The following is a 21,608-nucleotide window of genomic DNA, read 5'->3' as shown; positions in this document are numbered from 1 at the left end:
ATCCCTGTCTCTGTTGTCTTAAAAATCCTTAATCAACCTGTCTCCTCCCCTTCATCTACACTGATTGAAGTGGATTTAACAAGTGACATAAATACGGGATCATAGCGTTCACTTGGATTCATGTGGTCAGTCTATGTCATGGAAAGAGCAGGTGTTCTTAATGTTTTGTAGACACAGTGTATTCTGTTCTATTCTGTTTATTCTTATCAACAGGTGGCACTATGATACAACATTATTTAGGCCTATTACCAACAGCAAAACATCCTACGCATCTTATTTAAACATCTGTCTAATGTAATCCATAAATAAAACCAGGCAAAATATAACTGATAACTGATTCTGTGTTCATACATTTACACAAACGAAAGACAACTCGGCCTATGTATGAAGATCAGTATTCATACTAGGTGCAGTGTTCTTATTCAAATGCTTTCAAACGAACCCCTCGCTTTTTAAAGTAGCTCACTGACCTAACACAGATGGATTGGTGAAAGGAGAGATTTATCCCATAACTTTCATCGTTCCATGTCACTCCTGATCAGAGATGAGCATACTACTTAAAGGAGGAAAGGAAGGATCCATTTGGACGATATTATGACGGGGCCATTCGGAGTGCCAGCGCAATGAGCTGTTGTTGACATCATATCCTGTCGGGCTTCTTCCTCCCTGTATGTCCGGAAGGTGGGGTTTTGAGTTGCAGCGGACGGTTGGTTTGTGTTGGAACAGTGGAACTCGGCAGCCCTATGCCTCGCTATTCACCATTAATGCACTCATCAAGATAGCAGCAAGAAAGGGGAAACGTCAAAATCTTGCTTTGGTAAGCTTTAAAAATGATCTAATAAATAAATGTATATTTATTACAGAGCATTTATATGTAGCTATAGGGCTACTACGTCTCTGTTCTTTCAGAGTGAGACTACCTACCAGTCGAGGCAGGATTTCCCCCCCCCCTTCCTTCCTTTCCTAACTCAAATCTAGAGACTTGCAGACTATGGGAATAAGTGCCCATATTTGTGACTTCTGTTTGAAACGACCATAATACAATTATTCCAAATAGTGGTAGGGCCTTTACCAGTTGCACTTATCCAATTGAAAGCACACTCCCCGAGGCGGTAACGGGGATGTGGCACGATGATAATAGAAGTCCTTTAGAGACCATCAGTATTTTTATACATTGTTGCACTCAGCGGTATTATGGACTAGTAAAACAACAATGTTGCTATAATGTTGTTCTTGTATCAAGGCCAAAACAACGATCATTGATGATTAGGCTAGGCTACTGTATCACTGCGATCTTTTCTTATGTTTATTTATTTTCTTTTAGTCAGCTGTTTTGCTGAATGTAATTTAAATCATATTTTAATCCAAGTATTTATGAGCCACACACGTTAAAAAAAAACACATTTCCGTTTCACACCACACACTTGTACAGCTTACACACTTGTCGATGTGTTTAACAAGACAAATATATATATTGGTATAAATATGTTTCCTTTAGATACAGTAGGCCTATTAGATACATATTAGATACAGTAAGAGTGTCTTAGACAGCTTTATCTCTCATGGCTTCCCCAGATACAATGTTTCATTTAGCTCTCCCACCATTGATTATCCCAACAGACCATTTTGTGAGTAATTACACTGTTAAAACAGGCTACTATGACTTTGGGACCACATCAACCAGAGAATATAAATAGGATACTTCACATCTTGTTCCATATTTGCCTTATGCATGTAAACAACACTGTGCTGCCGACATGGTTTTGTACCATTCATACATTGATTTTACAGATGACTAATGAGGTTGCCACACCCAAGGTAGCTCACACAAATGTGTGTTTTAGTCAAATCTGATCGATCAGCAAAACTGTCTTTTCCCATTAATATATTGTCTGTACTTTAGGACACATTTATCATGCATGGGTTAGTATCTTGTCTCTTTAAAACAGGAATGACATGTATGTACTGTCCTGTCAAAATTGTTCACCAGGTCAACAGAGCAAGGCTACTTAGGCCTATAAGTAATGGCATTTTCATTTGTTACCAAAACCGATGCAGAGTATTTAGACTGAATTATTTTTGGTGTTTAAATGTATTTTTTGAAACCTGTAGGCTAAAACACAGATCCTTCCTGGTTATGCTCAGCAACAATCATGTCATGTAGCCTTTATGAAGTTTATAAATTACTTAAATATTGCCTTTTTGTTTTAATTGGATACAGCATGCCCATTATTTTGTTACTTCTTACTGCTGTTCTTCAAGTTGGGTGTAGCCTTTATATGGCCTTTATCACATGACACACATGGGCTGTATGGTGTGGAACAGTTACATCACCCTTATCACCAGGGTGTGGGAGGGGCACACACACACACACACACACACACTTTCCTCTCTCTCCAGCATTCTGACCGTACTGTGCTGTAATAAGTTAACATAAGACACTGGCCTTGCAACTCAATATTAGGAAGGTGTTCCTAATGATTGGTGTACTCAGTGTAAATGAAATAAAAATAGCAGAGTACACACACCAAATGTTCAAATCAAAAGGCTATTGCACAGAAAAACATGGAGTCAGGTGCATCACAAGTTCAGAACCGCTGGTCAGCAACATAATAAACTAAAGCACTGATCATTGAGAACGAGATCAGAATGACTACTATAAGGCTTGATCCATCAATGCAATAATTAAATAGGTAGCCACGCCTACAAAATTAAAACAATCCATATGTTCAAATCAAAAGGCATGATTACCATGACATCAATACAGCAGCTACATACCGAGTCCCCGGTGCCGACACATTCAGAAATCAAAAGATGGTTTAGTATTTAGTTTAAAAGACCAAGAGAACAAGAACACTTTTCAGTGAGAAAACAGAAATCCACTTAGGGGGAAAAAATATATAAAAAATACTTATCAAATATGTATACTCGTAGAAAAAAAGGTGCTGTCTAGAAAAGGGTTCTTCGACTGGTCCCATAGGAGAACCCTTTGAATAACCTTATTTGGTCCCATATAGAACCCTTTTCTTTCCATGTAGAACCCTTTCTAGAGATGGTTCTACATGGAACCCAAAAGGGTTCTACCTGGAGCCAAATAAGGTTATTCAAAGGGTTCTCCTATGGGACCAGTCAAAGAACCCTTTTGGAAACCGTTTGTCTCAGAGTGTTGTAGCCTACGATGCAATACTCGTGATCATTTTGATTTGAACACCACCACAGAAGCTTTAGGCACCTTCCCAGTTAAGTAGCCTAGTTTGGCTACTTGAAGAGAACTAGAACCTATCATTCGCAGCCCAACTCTTCCAATGCATTGTGAAAAAGTGTGCATCGAATTCTACTAGATGAAGACCCAAAATGAGACTAACATCCTGGCATTTAAACCATACTCGATTTTCGAAATGTTGTATACTATTAAACATTCTATTTTCGCATACTGAGAATGTATCATGCATGATTGCGTTGTTTCCCGCTATTTGTTGATTTCGGTAGCGCATCACCATATCTAATTGATCAGCTGTTGTCAAAATGAAATGAGTATGCCATCCCGGCATTTAAAGTATACTCGATTTTCGAATTGTCGCATACTAGTAAACTTTTTTCCCATCAAGCATACCCAAACGGACTACTATTTAGGACGTACGTATGGGATTCAGGCACAGCCAGTGAGCTGTGTAATAGTAATATCCCCATATTAAGCTCTCTGTGCCTCAGGGTGGACCAAGCCTAGTTTCATTCTCTCTCTTGAGGAATAGAGCATGGACAAAACCCACCCATTTTGACTATAATATGTGTTCCTTTGTTCTGTCATGTGGTAGTGCCACATTGGACTCTGAGTGCCGCCAGTTAACCGTAACATTTGCCTTGTTAAGTGAAACTGCTGACTACAGTATATCCTCCATCAACTGGACCAGTTGTTGTTGGCTGTTACACATTCCTGACAATATTGCAAAAAATAATACAGGAAATAATCATTTCAAAATCAAGGGAATCAAATCAAGGGAATCACAAGGAGATTAATGATTCCGAAGTGTAGTAGCCTAGATATTCCATATGTAAACATAGGCCTGTTTTGTACAGCTGGTGTTTCCTTGTGCTTTCCCTTCCCTGTGCTCTTTTAAGTTTCAGAAGGGCACCCAAAATAAGGTTGTATTCAGAGCATTTTTCTGTCTTTGAAGGCAGAATGTAGAGACCGTCCTATCAGATCCTCATTTAGGTACCCTTAACAAGATAACATGACTTTCTACAGCAGGAGTCCTGTCTAGTCTTAATTCACATCTTTTTAAAAGTTTAACTTCAGACGACCAGACTAGTGTGTCTGACTGAATGTGAAGGCATTCACATTCTCCTTCCCACAGCTGGTGTTCATGTTAGGTGTCTTTGTCCCTAACTGAATAAACCGTTTAGTTTATAATCCATTCAAGTCAACAGACTTTTGTTAAGTGAGGTTTTGTTAAGTGAAGTATTATTAATGGGTAATGGTCTAGGCTAGGGTATGCATGGTGGTCATAAATGAATGCTTTCGCAGATGAGAAAAAAGTGTCATGCAAGGCCTTGACTTTCTGATGCTGTTCTGTCTCAGTGAGACTGCTTTATTTCCCTCACTGATTGTGAAGGACTGTCAGAATCTTTGTTTCTGTGGAGAAAGGTCCTGAGATTGGTACTGGACTGACCCTGAATTCTTTCTCTCTCCCCGGGCCCTAAGACACTCACTCAGGCTGTGGATGTTTATGTGACTGTCTCAGAGCTACTCAAGGCCCTTTCGTTTAAAATGTAATCCTTCTGGTTATTTCCTGTTACTGGGAGCTGTCAGAAGGAATATGACAAGTATTATCTGATATAGCAGGGGAGCGGAAAAAAATGGGTTTCCTTCAGGGTTCTTTCTTTCCAGTTTAACCTAATGACATTTCTGCTCCGATCCATGACAGAGAACCTTATGCACTATTTAAAGATCTTCCTAGTGACTTTAGCTGACCGTCTCTTGCCTCCTGTCCTGTCTTCTAGAAATTCATTCAGAATGTAATGACATCTGAGAAAGAAGAGAACTGTCTACTAATGATGTTGGCGTTGGAGGTTGGGCTAGACAGGCACAGACACAGAGACATTTTATATGACTTGGGAAAAGCTCATTTCCAGAGCGGAGAAAGAGAGACGGATCATCATGCCATCAATCGTCTGCTCTGTGTCGGAGTCAATGCTGTATATTTTGTTGTGAGAGTCAGGTCCTATCAGTGACCTCTTGGTGATAAATGCCTTGTTGGCTGGATGCCCCTTGTGCCTACTGGAGAGAAGAGTTTAAGTAGTGGGAGCCAGCTACACCTGGGTTCAAATACAATTTGAAATTCAAAATACTTTAGGTGTCCTTGATTTGAGTATGCCTGTTGCAATGTAGCCAATGGAAAAGTCCCAAAAGGTGCACGCCCCACCTGCCTGGTATTCCACGTATTTCTTTTTGACTGATGTCGGGGATGTCTTTACGAAATGATTGTTTTCTCTCTCTTTCTCCCTTTCTCTCCTTTATTCCACACATTTCTGACTGAAGACAGGGATGTCTTCACGAAATGCTTGTTTTCTCACTGCATGTCCCAGCAAGTCCTGGGAGGTGGCTAGTTGTAATGTAGTCAATGGGAAAGTCCCAAAAGTTGCAAGCCTCACCTGCCTGATATTCCAGGTAGACAAAAGCAAATGCTCAATGTATTTGACATATTTCAAATACCGAGTATTTGAAGTCAGGTCTGGGTGGTAGTGGGTACCAGCCCTTCACCCTCCCGGGACCATAAACATAAACATGTCCACCAGCAGGGCCTCTCTAGGGAGGCTGGACTGAGGGAAGCTCTCCTCTCGCCACAACCCAGCCCTGCTTGTCACCGAGTAAGCTCCTCCAGCTCTGCTCAACTTCACCCAGAGCCCAGACCCACTCATAGTCTGTTGACTTTGACAAGGGAAAAGTAGGCCTACATGTGGAAAAAGGGTTCTCATAACTTCTTTTTGGCCCTGCTTAACTTATGTATCTGCCAGCTAGTTTGTGGTTTTTGTATCCATCTGGCCTTCTTTCCCCTTCTCCCTTTGTTCTCTCATTCCTTCCACATCTTTCTCTCGCTCTCTCTGACTGAAGCTGGGGATGTCCTTACGAAATGCATGTTTTCTCACTCTCGCTTTCTCTTCTTGCTTCCATGTGTTTCTTTTTGACTGAAGCCGAGGATGTCTTTATGAAATGCTTGTTTTCTCACTGCATGTCCCAGCAAGACCTGGGAGGTGTCTGGTCCCTCTGAGATTGTGCTCCTAACACATGAAGTTAAGCCTAATGCATAAGCTCACTACCATAGTAACATGGGTTTGATTAGAATCAGATGTTTTCTCCTTAGGCCTAAATGGTATGCAATCCAATGTATGGATTCTATGTGTTTAACTTTTTACTTTTTAAAACCAATAACACTATGCAAAATGACTACAAAAGCAAACAGGACTATATTCTGCCTTACATCTAAGTACAGAGTACAGAGAGAAGCTAGCTATGCATTTTTCCTTATATATATTTTCAAGACATGGGCCTTATTCTGAAGTAGGTTGGTCCGGACCGTCGTTGCAAAGGTTATTCTTATCCCCTCCCTCTCTTACATACTCTACTGTAGTACATATTACATAAGGCCGTGTTCTGTTTTTAGGAAACAAGGCTTGATGAGGCTCTACCACAGGCCTATAACATTCTACTCTAATTTTTCAATGAACAACAATGTCCCACGGTCTCATAGCCTAGGCCTAACACTGCCGTCAGTCTGTCCCTGACTGTGTGCTCTGTTGAGGTAAGTCTTAATAATCACATTCATGTGGCTAGGTATGTTATGCTGTCTCTCTCTGTGCTCGCTGTGTATGCTAGTGCCTCTCTGTGCCTGCCTGTGCTCTATTGAGGTTGTAGGCCTACATCTCATTTGACTAGCTCAGGCTGTGTGTGTCAGTGTCTCTGACTGTGCCTGCCTGTACTGGGTGACGCTGCTCGAGGGCCTCTCAGGCTGATTACAGTTCATGCCACTGCAGATGTGTGGCATTCTCCCACTCATGTCGAGTGCTGGTAATCTCTATGGGTACTGGAACTGTGGGTTATGTTGGGTTATGTTGCAAGAGCTGTACTATCTGCACTAGCAGTGCGTGATATGGCTGTAGTGGGAGATAGACAGAGAGCCAGCGGTCTGGGGTCTGTTCAGTGCTTAGAAGGCCCCGACCGTGTCAGTAGTTGGATGAGGGGCTGATATGTTTATCGCCATCACAATTGCTCTGACTAGCAGGTTTTGATTCCAGGCCACTATAGCCACATAGCATCTGAGTCAGAAGGATGTGAGTGGGATGTGTTGGATAGATATGAGCGTCGCCATCACTCTGATTGCTGTCGTTTGATTCCAGGCCACCACATAAGCATCTGTTAGCATATAATTTAGCACAGCATATAATCACCGTAGTATAGCATCTATCATACCATAGCATCTAGCACAGTAAACTCAGCAAAAAAAGAAAACTCCTCTCACTGTCAACTGCATTTATTTTTAGCACATTTAACATGCGTAAATATTTATATGAACATTACAAGATTCAACAACTGAGACATAAACTGAACAAGTTCCACAGACATGTGACTAACAGAAATTTAATAATGTGTCCCTGAACAAAGGGGGAGTCAAAATTAAAAATGAACAGTCAGTATCTGGTGTGGCCACTAGCTGCATTAAGTACTGCAGTGCATCTTCTCCTCATGAACTCCACCAGATTTGTCAGTTCTTGCTGTGAGATGTTACCCCACTTTTCCATCAAGGCACCTGCAAGTTCCCGGACATTTCTGGGGGAATGGCCCTAGCCCTCACCCTCTGATCCAACAGGTCCCAGACGTGCTCAATGGGATTGAGATCTGGGCTCTTCGCTGGCCATGGCAGAACACTGACATTCCTGTCTTGCAGGAAATCACACACAGAACGAGCAGTATGGCTGGTGGCATTGTCATGCTGGAGAGTCATGTCAGGATGAGCCTGCAGGAAGGGTACCACATGAGGGAGGAGGATGTCTTCCCTGTAACGCACAGTGTTGAGATTGCCTGCAATGACAACAAGCGCAGTCCGATGATGCTGTGACACACCGCCCCAGACCATGACGGGCCCTCCACCTCCAAATCGATCACGCTCCAGAGTACACGCCTCGGTGTAATGCTCATTCCTTCAACGATAAACGCAAATCTGACCATCACCCCTGGTGAGACAAAACCGCGACTCGTCAGTGAAGATCACTTTTTTGCCAATCCTGTCTGGTCCAGCGACAGTGGGTTTGTGCCCATAGGCGACGTTGTTGCCAGTGATGTCTGGTGAGGACCTGCCTTACAACAGGCCTACAAGCCCTCAGTCCAGCCTCTCTCAGCCTATTGCGGACAGTCTGAGCACTGATGGAGGGATTGTGCGTTCCTTGTGTAACTCGGGCAGTTGTTGTTACCATCCTGTACTGGTCCCGCAGGTGTCATGTTCGGATGTACCGATCCTGTGCAGGTGTTGTAACACGTGGTGTGTCACTGCGAGGATGATCAGCTGTCCGTCCTGTCTCTCTGTAGCACTGTCTTTGGCGTCTCACAGTACGGACATTGCAATTTATTGCTCTGGCCACATCTGCAGTCCTCATGCCTCCTTGCAGCATGCCTAAGGCACGTTCACGCAGATGAGCAGGAACATCCTTAGGCATCTTTCGTTTGGTGTTTTTCAGAGTCAGTAGAAGGGCCTCTTTAGTGTCCTAAGTTTTCATAACTGTGACCTTAATTGGCTACCGTAAGCTGTTAGTGTCTTAACGACTGTTCCACAGGTGCATGTTCATTAATTGTTTATGGTTCATTGAACAAGCATGGGAAACAGTGTTTAAACCCTTTACAATGAAGATCTGTGACGTTTTTTGGATTTTGACAAATTATCTTTGAAAGACAGGGTCCTGAAAAAGGGACTTTTCTTTTTTTGCTGAGTTTATATAGCATAGCAGATAACATCTGTTAGCATCTTTTTCCTGGTTATACTACCACCATGTTGAGCTCCAAGTTCCTCTTTGGATATCCCAAAGACCCCCTTGCGTCCTTCACTCTAGGCAGCCAGGCACCCCTGATCCCTGAGAGGGATTTGAGATGAACTGGGACATGCACTGTCTCCATGGTAACCCATTGACTGGTGCCTATGGGTCACTGTGTGTGTGTGTGTGTGTGTGTGTGTGTGTGTGTGTGTGTGTGGGGCTGCTTTGTTTCCCTTGAAAACTTTCAGAGGATGAGTAGGCCTACAGCTTACAAATGTTAGCCGATAGAGCTAAGAGATGGGGACAAGACAACTAGGAGAGGAGGATGCACTTTCTTTTTTGGAAAAAATGGAGAGTAAGCTGTAAATTAGTACTACAGATCAAGAAATGTACCTGAGTCTCAAATGACAGGAAATAAATAGAAAAGCTGATTGAGTGCTTAGGAGTTGTATGAGTGTGTGGTAGCAGTATGGGATTGGAGGGTGGGGAGTATCTGGGAGGTACCCTGTATAAGTCAACCCCCTTCCTAATCATCCCCAGATAGACTAAAAAAACAGTCCTCTGGTACTGAACCCCAACTGAAAGACTACTCCTCCCTGATGTCATCACAAAATTACATATGGTGTTTTTGCTCTACATATTCAAGAATATTGTGTATAGCTATATGCTCCTATAAGACCTATAAACAGGAATCTGTGTATTAGACCTATAAACAATGATCTAAGTGTGTTAGATCAGCCCTTATATATGATATATTCTCCCTATTTAAATACTAGGGAATGTACTCCACAAGTGCATTTATGAAATGTAGTGAATTAGGGGTGTTAAGAATTCAGAAGAGTGAATGTACTACTAAGCGACTAGGGTGGTTGGATCAAGCTTGAAACAGAGACCCAGTTTAGCACCCTGCTGCCCAAATTAGTCAAAGAGTCCTCTGTGTGTTCCTCTGCTGGGGATGGTTAGTATGCATTGTGGGGTGTCGGGCAGCTCAGATTGGGGAGCTGCTTTACCTCAAAATAAAGATTCTGGGGCTTTATTTTAACTGAATGGACCTTAAATACTGTTTCAAATATGATCTTTAAAGAAAGTAAACATTGAACAAAAGTGCAATTAAAGTACAAATAAAACCCTCTCTCCGTCTCAATTATTCATAAGCCCTCTGATAATAAACAAGGGGTGGGTCTCAATAATATTTCCTTTCTCCTGAAGTGTGCACCCGTTCACTACTTCCTGGTCGAGGCATGGACGTTTAACCATATTTCTTATACTACTCAATTCCTTTTAAATCAGTGAAGGGAAGTGAAGACGTTTCCACTTTGGGAGAAAGTAGGTCATTGGGACATTCCCAGAGTCTGAGTATTCCCCTGAACTCCCTGTCCCTCTGTGCAGGGTGCTGCTTAGGTTACAGATGAAATCCCCTTCCCCTAAACACCTGCCTCATAACTTTAACTGTAGAGTCCACTCTGGCCACAATCAATGCAACAATAATCCATAAGCTATCTACCAGACTTATTCTAGAGAAAGACTTGAAGGGAACTTGCTGCTCGTACCATTCACTTTGTGGAAATAGGAGAAAGAGAAAAGCTTTTTGTGTGTCTCTTTCTCATTGGTTCTGTGCCCCTAGTGCGTGATGTGCTGAACAGGTGAGGAGGTTCTGTGCCACTAGTGCATGATGTACCGAACAGGTGATGAGGAACTGGCTAGTCCTGGTACTGTTTTGGAGGGAAGTGAGATGTGAGTTCGTCCAGAGGAAGTACATATACTGTAGCTTGGGGTGAGAGCCAGGGTTTTAGAAAAGGGAAGGGAGGCCTGGCTGGGGGATGTTTTCTGGGCAATCAATCCCCCTGTTTTCCCCATCACATTTTTCAGAAAGTCCCCAACTGGCCTTTAAGGTGAAGGCAGGAAGAGTCCTACCAGACAACTGCATTCTAAACACTTTACCAGAGTATGCTAACATAGTGGTTGCATCATGGCTCATGTTTTGAAACTCATCACGTTTTATAGCTTCAACTTACTTTTATGATTAAGGAAGGAAGGAAGGACTGACTAAGATTTGTTGAAGATGTTGTAGCATGACTAACTGAATGAATAACTGATCTGTTGTTGAAGTTACATTTATCTGAATTAATTAAATTAAATTAGATTGTTTTCCAGGACTATACTTCTATTTCAGTCAGTGTGTTGTTGATGAGTCAGTGTAAATGGCAGGATATGTTCTGTATCACAATAATATGGACCTGACTCTGGCTTCTGAAACCCATCATTTCAGTCAATGTTCTGTTAGGTTGACTGCTGTTTAATTGTAGTTACCTGTACACCGTGTTGCCTGTCACCTGACTTTATCCTGACTGGCATCCTGACTTTATCCTGACTTTATCCTGACTGGCATCCTGACTTTATCCTGACTGGCATCCTGACTTTATCCTGACTTTATCCTGACCGACATCCTGACTGGCATCCTGACTGGCATCCTGACTTTATCCTGACTTTATCCTGACTGGCATCCTGACTGGCATCCTGACTTTATCCTGACTGGCATCCTGACTTTATCCTGACTGCATCCTGACTTTATCCTGACTGGCATCCTGACTTTATCCTGACTGGCATCCTGACTTTATCCTGACTTATCCTGACTTTATCCTGACTGGCATCCTGACTTTATCCTGACTGGCATCCTGACTGGCATCCTTATCCTGACTTTATCCTGACTGGCATCCTGACTTATCCTGACTGGCATGTTTCCAGCAGCAATCACCTGTTCTGCTCCTCATCCCTTCCTCCTGCCCCTCCTCCACCCAGTGTCTCGGGCTGAGCTCAAGGCCTGACATGTGCCTTGATTGACCCCAGCCCTCCCCTCCCCCTTGTCACCTCTCTGCAGTGGAGAGGGTTTGAGGTCACCCTGATCAAGCACTTCTCATCCAACAATGCACTGATCTACAGATAAGTATTTGTAGTGGACAGAGTAGTACACATGCAGAGGACACATGACTGAAGCCTGGTTCTATCCTACACTGCATATTACACATTACACTGCAATAAATAGGCCTACTGGATAGGCTGTGGGAGGCTAAAGCCTTTGCCAGGAATTTCCCAGTGTCGCACTGTGTTGTGGGCTGTCAGAAGATGCCAAGACAGTGAAGAGAACATGGGACTGCCTAGTGGGCTCTTCTCTGCCACTATATGGACTCACTGTGCTGTCTGTTGTATGGGATGTGGAAGGGTGGAAGACAGAAGAGAACATGGGATGCCTGGCCCTATGCCTGGCTGCCACTATATGGACTCACTGTGCTGTCTGTTGTATGGGATGTGGAAGGGTGGAAGACAGTAGAGAACATTGGATGCCTGGCCCTATGCCTGGCTGTGCTGTATGGACTCACTGTATCGTCTGTTTGGAGAACATAGGCTTCCTTCTGCCTGCTATATTGACTCAGTGTATCGTCTGGGGAATCCTAATGAATTCCTGCAGCCTGGTTGTACGCTCTAGTCATTTATATTTCAGCAGCTCCTAGCTGTCAGACACAGACCGATCATGCAGATAGGCCTTGTATAGCCTTACAACCCTCTACTGTACTATGCTGTATATATAGGTCAGGTAGTTTGCAGTGTTTTCTGCTGGGGACGGGCACTCAAGACCACCCTCCATTTAACCTTAGCGTAGACTTCATTGACTGGCACTGAAGTTAGAGGAAATGGAGGATCGATCCCATGACTCATTCTCGATGGGCTTCTCATTCACAAGTCATGTTCGTTTTTCTTCTTCAATGAGCCTACAATGACAATGACGTTATCCATAATGAAACTGTAATAGTACTATAATGTAGTGTATATTAGGCAGTAGCATTGGATTGGTACAACATTTTAAATTGAGACCTACCTGAAAGTGAATGAGTGATAAACTAGGCTGAGTGGTAGTGTAGCGGTTCTGCTTTTCTTGCTCGGTCTCATTGTGTGTTGGATGGAAGTAACATATTTACTGTACCTCCTGTTTTAAAGTGCTGAGCTCGTCACTTAGCAGGTTCAGCCTGCAACCACCCGGTGTGTCCTTCCTGTCCACTCAGGTCTACCTCTGTCGGCCTCTAGAAACAAAGACAGGATGTTACATGGGCAGACCTATTTTTTCCTTGACAGGAAGATCCAGGTTGACCTGGCATCCCATAAGGCCACTCCTCCCTTCACCCTCCCAGTTAGTGGTTTTACCTTCATGAAGCTATTTGTTTTCTGCTATAGACATATCATAGCTTAGCTGTGGGCAATTGTGCAGGAAAAACAGTTGAGTGTCCAGGTTTGTTAATCGATATACTCCACAGCAGGTATTCCCAAACTGGGGCAATGCCGTTGGGGGTGCGCCAAATAAAATAAAATTAAACCATCTAGTGTTCAGCGAAATAACAACATAATGTCAAATACAGGTAACCCAGTCAAATAATTAACATCCAATCACATTAACCTTTACTCTCTCGCTGGAATTCCACTAACGGTCCGTATGTAACCAAACGTAGCTGCTGCTCATTCCGTTTGCTCAAAAATTGATAAATGGTTAAAAAAAAGGAAGGCCCGCGTCCAGAGAGACACATACCAGCTCTACTGATAGTACTGCTACTACCAGCAGTACTACACCTGCACCTGTCGACGACACAAGTTGTTCTGCTTCCACGAGCATATCCAATGCTAGCATCAGAAATTCTACATTTGCTGTTAGCCCAGCTAGCATGGACACTGACAGTTGTGATTCTGATGCATAAAAAAAAGTTGTGATTATGCAGCCGAAGAGCTACTGCCCCCTTACCTGGGAAAACACCAAACAACAGACATGGGCATTGGACCATCGAAGAGGTGCAAATATGATGAGAACTACATTGATTTGGGGTTCACCTATATTGAGTGCAGTGCCTTTCCTCAGCCACAGTGTGTTATATGTGGAAAAGTACTATCTCACAACGTGATGAAACCTTCACTCTTGCGCAGACATTTAGAAACAAAATATGCCAATTTGAAAAATAAGCCACAGGAGTTTTTTGAGCGAGAATTAAGACGATTTTCGAGTTGTAAGATATGTATAAAAGCAACAGACACCATTAATAAGAAGGGGCTAGAAGAGTTTTATATGGTGCGCTACTGAGTGGCTAGGACAGGCAAGCCCCATACTATTGTGGAGGACCTAATTCTTCCTGCTGCTGCAGATATGGCTGGGACAATGCCGGGGGGAAATGCCAAAAAAACTATATAGACAATTCCTTCATCAAACAACACTGTTTCACGATGCATTAGTGACATAGCAGGAGATGTTTTGAAACAATAACTGCTTCGCATACAGACGTGGTGAGCCTGGCCCAGCTCCTAGTATATGTCCATTACGTTTATGGTGGTCAATTAAGGAAGACATCCTATTCTACAAACTACTGGAAACCAGGACAACAGGACAGGATATTTTTAAAGTACTGGACAGCGTTGTGACATCAAATGAACTTTGGTGGTCAAGATGTGTTGGTATCTGTACTGATGGCACAAAAGCCATGACAGGGAGACATAGGGGAGTGGTAACGCGTGTGCAAGCAGTTGCTCCCGACACCACTTGGGTACACTGCAGCATCCACCGAGAGGCTCTTGCTGCCAAAGGAATGCCTGACAGCTTGAACGACATTTTGGACACTACAGTGAAACTTTTCTTAAACTTTGTTAAAGCAAGGCCCCTGAACTTTTGTGTATTTTCTACACTATGCAGTGATATGGGCAGTGGTCATTTACAACATACAGAAGTGCACTGGTTATCAAGGGGCAAAGTATTGACACTTTTTTTTTTAAATTGAGAGACAAGCTTAAAGTTTTCTTTACTGACCATAATTTTCACTTGTCTGATCGCTTGCATGATGACGAGTTTCTCACACGAATGGCTATCTGGGTGATGTTTTTTCTCACCTGAATTATCTGAATGTAGGATTACTGGGACTCTCCACAACTATATTTAATGTGCGAGACAAAATTGAGGCTATGATGAAGAAGTTGGAGCTCTTCTCTGTCTTTATTAACAAGGACAACACACAGGTCTTTACATCATTGGATTATTTTTTTTGTGTGTAAATTAACTCAAGCTTATGGACAATGTCAAATGTGATACAGTGAAGCACCTGAGTGAGTTGGGTGCGCAATTACGCAGGTACTTTCCTGAAACGTGTGACAAACAACTGGATTCGTTATCCCTTTCATGCCCTGCCTTCAGTCCACTTACCGATATCTGAACAAGAGAGCCTCATAGAAATTGCAACAAGCGGTTCTGTGAAAATGTTATTCAATCAGAAGCCACTGCCAGATTTCGGGATTGGGCTGCTCTCCAGAGTATCCTGCCTTGGCAAATCGTGCTGTTAAGACACTGATGCCCTTTGCAAACATTTACCTATGTGAGAGTGGATTCTCGGCCCTCGCTAGCATGAAAACTAAATACAGGCTTGTGTGTGGGAAATTATTTAAGACTAAGACTCTCTCCAATACAACTCAACATTGCAGAGTTATGTGCATCCTTTCAAGCACACCCTTCTCATGAACCTGTGGTGAGTTATTCACAATATTCGATGAACAGATCAAGTTTTATCTGAAAGGTGTAAAGAGAAAAATGATTGGTTATTATAATGTGTGCCCTGGTCCTATAAGAGCTCTTTGTCACTTCCCACGAGCCGGGTTGTGACAAAACTCACACTATACGATACATTTATTAAACACAAGAATGAGTGTATGTGTGGCAGGCTTACAATGATGGCAAAAAAACAACATTTGAGAGTGTACTGACCCTAGTGCTAGATGGGGTATGCAGCTGGAGGTTGAATGTTTGAAGGGGTACGGGACTATAAAAAGTTTGGGAACCACTGCTCTATAGTAGTAAAAAATGTTGTTTTTGCTTTAAATTCACCATCAAGATTATACATTCTCTATCCCGGATGCCATTTATTTGGCTTGACTTTACAGTCAAACAGTAATGTGCACACTCACTGAAACACTGTTTGAGTGTGTTTATGTCGAGCTGACAGGTTTGCTGGTATGGAGGATCAGACAAGAAGACTTTCCCAGGAAGCTGGGAAAGCTCTGGGTTTCCGAAGACAGAAATCCCCTGAGGCAGGATGAGAACCGGAGACCAGCAAAGTCTCCACCCCTCTAAACAGAAACTTTCAGCCAGTTTCGGGCAAGTCTATGGGCTAAATGTCCCCTCCCTAATATGATCAGTGATGAAAAATCAGCGTGCTGGAACAAAGTTCGTCTTTAGTTGTCACGTCCCACAATCCGTCGACAGAGATGCCACTGGGCAATTCCACAGTAATGGAATATATATTTTTTAGCTTAAAATATCTTTGAAATCAATTGTTTTTGTTTGGTATACATTTTAAAGTGGAAAATCTGAGTCTCAGCGTAATTCCGTTACCATGGAATTGCCCTACTAACATTTATCTTATGTGCATCAGTCCATGAGAGTTTACCTGTACAGGTGTGGGGTGGAGGTTGTCATGGTAACCAGCTAAGCTTGGCCGTGGCCATGCCTGGAGGGAAGGGTAGAGTGGAGAGAGAGATGTGTGTCAGTAGGCTACTATGCTACACAGAAACAGGAAGGACAGGGCTTGGTCCCATCCTTGACAAAGCCTTCACAACAGTGTGAAGGGAGAGGTCACAGGATGTTAGAGAATACAATTAATTTTACAGCTCCAATGAATCATCATTACAGCGACTGTATGAGAGGAGTTGTTAAAATGTTTGGAGATGCCTTCACGTGTGTGTGTTGTCAATGTGTGTAGGAGAGTTGCCTAAAAATAATAATCTGTTATTTCCATGACTCTTTCTGTTGATAACTCACAGTTCAAACACTGCTCTAAGAAGTTCTAAACCTGTTCTCACTGAAGCTCAAAGGCCATGATTGTTAAAATATATTGCAGACGATATATTATTAAACTGCTTTATCAAAGGCTATCAAGGTGCCCAGAGCATATTATAATTTCACCCACTGAACTAGTTTGACATAATGTCCTTCGTCACTAAAATTCACCTGAAAGCAATTGTACAGTTTTCTGTGTATGCAGATATATTGCCCTGGCCTGAAGGTGTCTTACTGCTCTTCCTTTTAGGTTTTCTATGAGTTAGACTGTCCTTAAAATAGGTATTTATCATGGTTCAAAATCCCACCCTACAGTAGACATGCATTTGATCGGTAGTATTGCCCTTTAGATGGTGAACCCCACTAAGCCAGCTATTAAAGTCTGCTGTGAGATTCATGACCAGCCTATTTGGCAGTGTGGGGATGAGGTTTGGGACTGGCTGCAACGTAGGCTGGTTTGGTTTCACAAGCTTGGTTCAACTATGTGTAAGGTTTTGTGAGTGCTTTTCATCAAACAGGTTGACCATCAGTTTTAGTAGGCTCTGTGATTGACTGGGCAATGTGTGTGTGTACTGTGTGTATTTGGTATTTTATTAGGATCCCCATTAGCTGTTGCAAAAGCAGCAGCTACTCTTCCGGGTGTCCTCACAAAACATGAAACATAATACAGAATGACATAATGTCACGTTCTGACCTTAGTTCTTTCGTTATGTCTTTGTTTTAGTATGGTCAGGGCGTGAGTTGGGTGGGTAGTCTATGTTCTTTTTTCTATGTTGTGGTTTTGTGTTTGGCCTGGTATGGTTCTCAATCAGAGGCAGTTGTCTCTGATTGAGAATCATACTTAGGTAGCCTTTTCCCACCTGCGTTTTGTGGGTGATTATTTTCTGTTCTGTGTTTTGCTTCAACGTTCAGGACTGTTTGTTTTGTCGTTTTATTGTTTTTGTTCAGTATCCTTATTAAAACAATATGGACACTTACCACGCTGCGCATTGGTCCTCCTCTTCTTCCACCCACGACAAGCGTTACACATAATACAGAACATCAATAAACAAGAACAGCTCAAAGGACTGTTGCTGTGTGTATTATCTGTATTGTTTTTGTGTGTGTGTTCACTGACTGACTGTTGTACATTCTGTCTCTACAGGTGGTGTCAGTGAGTGTTTGGACATAGTGACGGTGTGTGACAGAGACCAGAGATGGCTGCCAGTAAGAGTAAGACCCAGAGTTCTCTGGCCTTGCACAAGGTCATTATGGTGGGGAGTGGTGGCGTGGGCAAGTCCGCCCTCACACTGCAGTTCATGTACGACGAGGTAAGAGCACGACACACATACTTGTTAGGGCTGGGAATTGCCAGGGTCCTCACAATATGATATTATCATGATACTTAGGTGCCGATATGATTTTATTGTGATTCAATGTTCTTAACATATTGCTTACCATATATCTGCTGCAGAGGGACAAGAGAGAGCCATAAGAAAATTAGTTTTGATCAGTCATGGAAATAAGTGCTGAAAACAAATTGGCTCCATATTTAAAAATAATATGGAGAACAAGCTATGAAGGAAAAAAACTGGAATTTTGGTGCAGGTACAGCCAACTATCGCAAAAAATGATAGTCAAAACTATACGATATATCGTCAAAAATAATATCCCGATATTTAACGATATATCGTCAAAAATAATATCCCGATATTTAACTATCGACTTTCCCCCATCACTAATACTTGTTACTTTTTGTCATATGTTAATGTTTCAAAGCTGTATTGTGTAGAAGCTTTGTTTATACCTAATTTATACCTAATATTCTTGACGATGCCTGCCAGCCTATTTCCACATTACACTCTGAGATGTACTGTCGTGACCGATGAATTGTTCTGACGGTTCTGTGGTTCCTCCTCCTAGTTTGTGGAGGACTATGAGCCCACCAAGGCAGACAGCTACAGGAAGAAGGTGGTGCTGGATGGAGAGGAGGTCCAGATCGACATCCTGGACACGGCTGGGCAGGAGGACTATGCTGCCATCAGAGACAACTACTTCAGGAGTGGAGAGGGCTTCCTGCTAGTCTTCTCCATCACAGAACACGAGTCCTTCACAGCTACTGCAGAGTTCAGGTTGGTACCATGACTAACTCCTCATGTATCCTAGCATGGCTCACTATGACAGTAGTGACAGAATACTCGGAAACTATGATTTGCGTGAGTGTGTGTGTGTGTGTGTGTTTTGCCTGCGATATAGACCTAGGAAATAATTTCCATGACTTCTTGATTGTAAGACCATACACCTCTATTCCCTTTTCCCTATGTTTGTTCCTTTGCACCTGACCTCAATGCTTGTCTCTGGATCCAGATAAAGTATTTGTAATGCTTGTAATGTGTGTGTTTCAGGGAGCAGATACTGCGGGTGAAGGCAGAGGAGGATAAGATTCCTCTGTTGGTTGTGGGGAACAAGTCTGACTTGGAGGACCGCAGACAGGTCTCTGTAGACGAGGCCCGAGCCAAGGCAGAGGAGTGGGGGGTGCAGTATGTAGAGACATCAGCTAAGACACGAGCCAACGTTGACAAGGTACTGACACTGTGTGTGTGTAATTACTGCAGATAATTATGTTCTATATGCCATTTTCAAGTTGATAAAGTGATACAGAAATAGTGGTGGACCATGACTGATAATTGTCTGTTCAGGTAAATGTGTCTAGCAACATTGTTTATTTTAAATTCTCAAGGTATTCTTTGACCTAATGCGAGAGGTGCGAGGCAAGAAGATGTCGGAAAACAAGGACAAAAACGGCAAGGGAAAGAACAAGAATAAGAACAAGAAGAGTTTCAAAGAGCGATGCTGTTTACTCTGAACCCAACATGGACCTTTACAACACAAAACACCACAATCTATTGTTACTCTGAGGAACCAACCAGCTCAGAATCACATCAGAACATCCATCCTCACATCGAGTCAAAAGTTTTAGATTTGTTTTTAATCTGGCCATAGTAGGTTTGTTTAGCAGGTATGGGATTAGTTCCATTTCAACTCTGTCAATTCTGTAAGTAAACTAAAATTCCAGTAGCAATTTTGCTCATTGCTTTTCAATAAGGGGAATTGGAATTTCAGTTTACTTCTAGAAGTGAAATGGAATTGACCCCAACCCAGGTGTTTTCCACATTCTCAACCACTGTTTTTGAAACTAAAACTTAAGGTTAGATAGCCTGACTGTTTATTGTTTTTAATGGAAGGTGGCCATTGTTCTGCTACTCTGTGACTTGATCTGCAATGTCTGACCGCTCCCCTGATAACAACCTAATGACCAAACTGCCTCCAACACTAACTTCAGACAGAACAAGTTCAAAGCAGACTATCTCAATAGATCTGTCCTTTATGATCAACTTATACCATTTATTTTCATCAAGAATGGGCCTTTGGACATTTTTGTCTAGAATGGGAATGGATCTGTGAATGGGGATTGTTTCAGTCAAGCACAGAAATGTAGCGAAACTCATTTCAATGCTTTTCACTGATATCTATGTGGTCACTAATCTGTGTTTCTTAATGGAAAAAAAGATTTCCTGGTTAGTAAGAGTTGGGGACTAAGACTGATTTTGTCATTGTTTCCTTTACAATAGGATAAAGCAATTGTCAATCAAGAAGGCTCATTGCCTAACGATTCAAAGCACATGTGGGGGCCAGGAGTTTCTTCGGGTCAGTTTACATTGTCAGGAAAAACTCCTGAACCTAGTCTAAGAATGATGGATGTTGAGGTGTGAAGTTGTACGTTTACTAACCAGAACTCCCGTGGCAGTTAGCATGCAGTGTTTTTGGAGCCACCTGCTGGCACTTATTGGGTACTTCCTGGTAAATACAGGAACTGAAATGGAACTTTGCCACATCTATTAGTCTGTGCAATATGGGTCAGTTGGCACCATAAGAGGAGAGTGAGATTTAAGTACACTCTGTGTTGCCATTAACTATCAGCCAGTCAACGTCAGCTTTGGGTTATTAATATTTGTACTTATTATGGATTTTATTCTAATGCTTTTGTAGAAAGTGCACTACATTGTTGCCAATACCTTAAAAAATAAGAACTCTTCAAAGTTCCCATGCTGGAGAATGCTAAAGCAGTTTGTGCCAACACCATTAAGGATATCATGATATAGGCTACCAACTCACTGATATAGGCTACCAACTCACTACCAATTCACCTCTCTATATAAATAATGTTTGTATATTAACTGAGTGTATGTATGTAGGTATGTATGTGCATCAGACAACAGTTGATACTTCTGGTTAATTTGTGTCCGTGTGAACGAACTTTGGTCATGTTCATAAGGCATCAAATTGAACAAAATGGACAGGCACATGAAGGGACTACCTGGACTTGACCAATAGGAAATTGATATATATTTTTTTTTACATAAAATAATGTTTTGTGCCCTAATGAATGCTACTCTGGTGAGGGACACAGCTCGTTTGCTGTTATTGTTGGATCAGTCACTCTGTTCTGCCCTACAACAGTAAAGTAATATTTCCAACAACCACTGTTCTAATCATTCTGCTCTTTAATAACAATGTGTGTCCTACTCTTTTCTTTTAAAGTTAGTCTATTATTGCTAGGTTTTCACCTTTTCTGAACAAAAAATACTTCAAAATATGTTGCCAAATAAATGCTTTTTTCTTTGTAAAGTTGGTGGTCTTCAATCGCAACGTAAAATGGTCAATTGTGAAATATTGGATTCAACCTGTTAGATTT

General features: G+C 42.2%; 1 protein-coding gene across 1 annotated transcript; it reads left to right on the top strand.

The window, feature by feature from the left end:
• Positions 1-666: 666 nt before the first annotated feature.
• LOC135519291 (ras-related protein Ral-B) lies at positions 667-21,541 on the top strand. The gene is made up of 5 exons (XM_064944438.1): positions 667-817; positions 18,018-18,183; positions 18,776-18,984; positions 19,258-19,435; positions 19,593-21,541. The coding sequence occupies exons 2-5, from the start codon at positions 18,070-18,072 to the stop codon at positions 19,716-19,718; spliced, it is 627 nt and encodes a 208-aa protein (XP_064800510.1). The 5' UTR covers positions 667-817; positions 18,018-18,069; the 3' UTR covers positions 19,719-21,541.
• The last annotated feature ends 67 nt before the right edge of the window (positions 21,542-21,608 follow it).

This window comes from Oncorhynchus masou, chromosome 29, assembly GCF_036934945.1.
Source record: "Oncorhynchus masou masou isolate Uvic2021 chromosome 29, UVic_Omas_1.1, whole genome shotgun sequence".
NCBI classification, from domain to species: Eukaryota; Metazoa; Chordata; class Actinopteri; order Salmoniformes; family Salmonidae; genus Oncorhynchus; species Oncorhynchus masou.
The sequence above is the reverse complement of the archived record's forward strand: the minus strand, read 5'-3'. Positions and strand labels throughout refer to the sequence as shown.

Coding starts and splice junctions, on each gene's coding strand:
- LOC135519291 (XM_064944438.1), top strand. CDS start 18,070: ATGGCTGCCAGTAAGAGTAAGACCCAGAGTTCTCTGGCCTTGCACAAG. Junction 18,985..19,257: donor ACAGCTACTGCAGAGTTCAG/GTTGGTACCATG, acceptor TGTGTGTTTCAG/GGAGCAGATACTGCGGGTGA. Junction 19,436..19,592: donor CACGAGCCAACGTTGACAAG/GTACTGACACTG, acceptor TAAATTCTCAAG/GTATTCTTTGACCTAATGCG.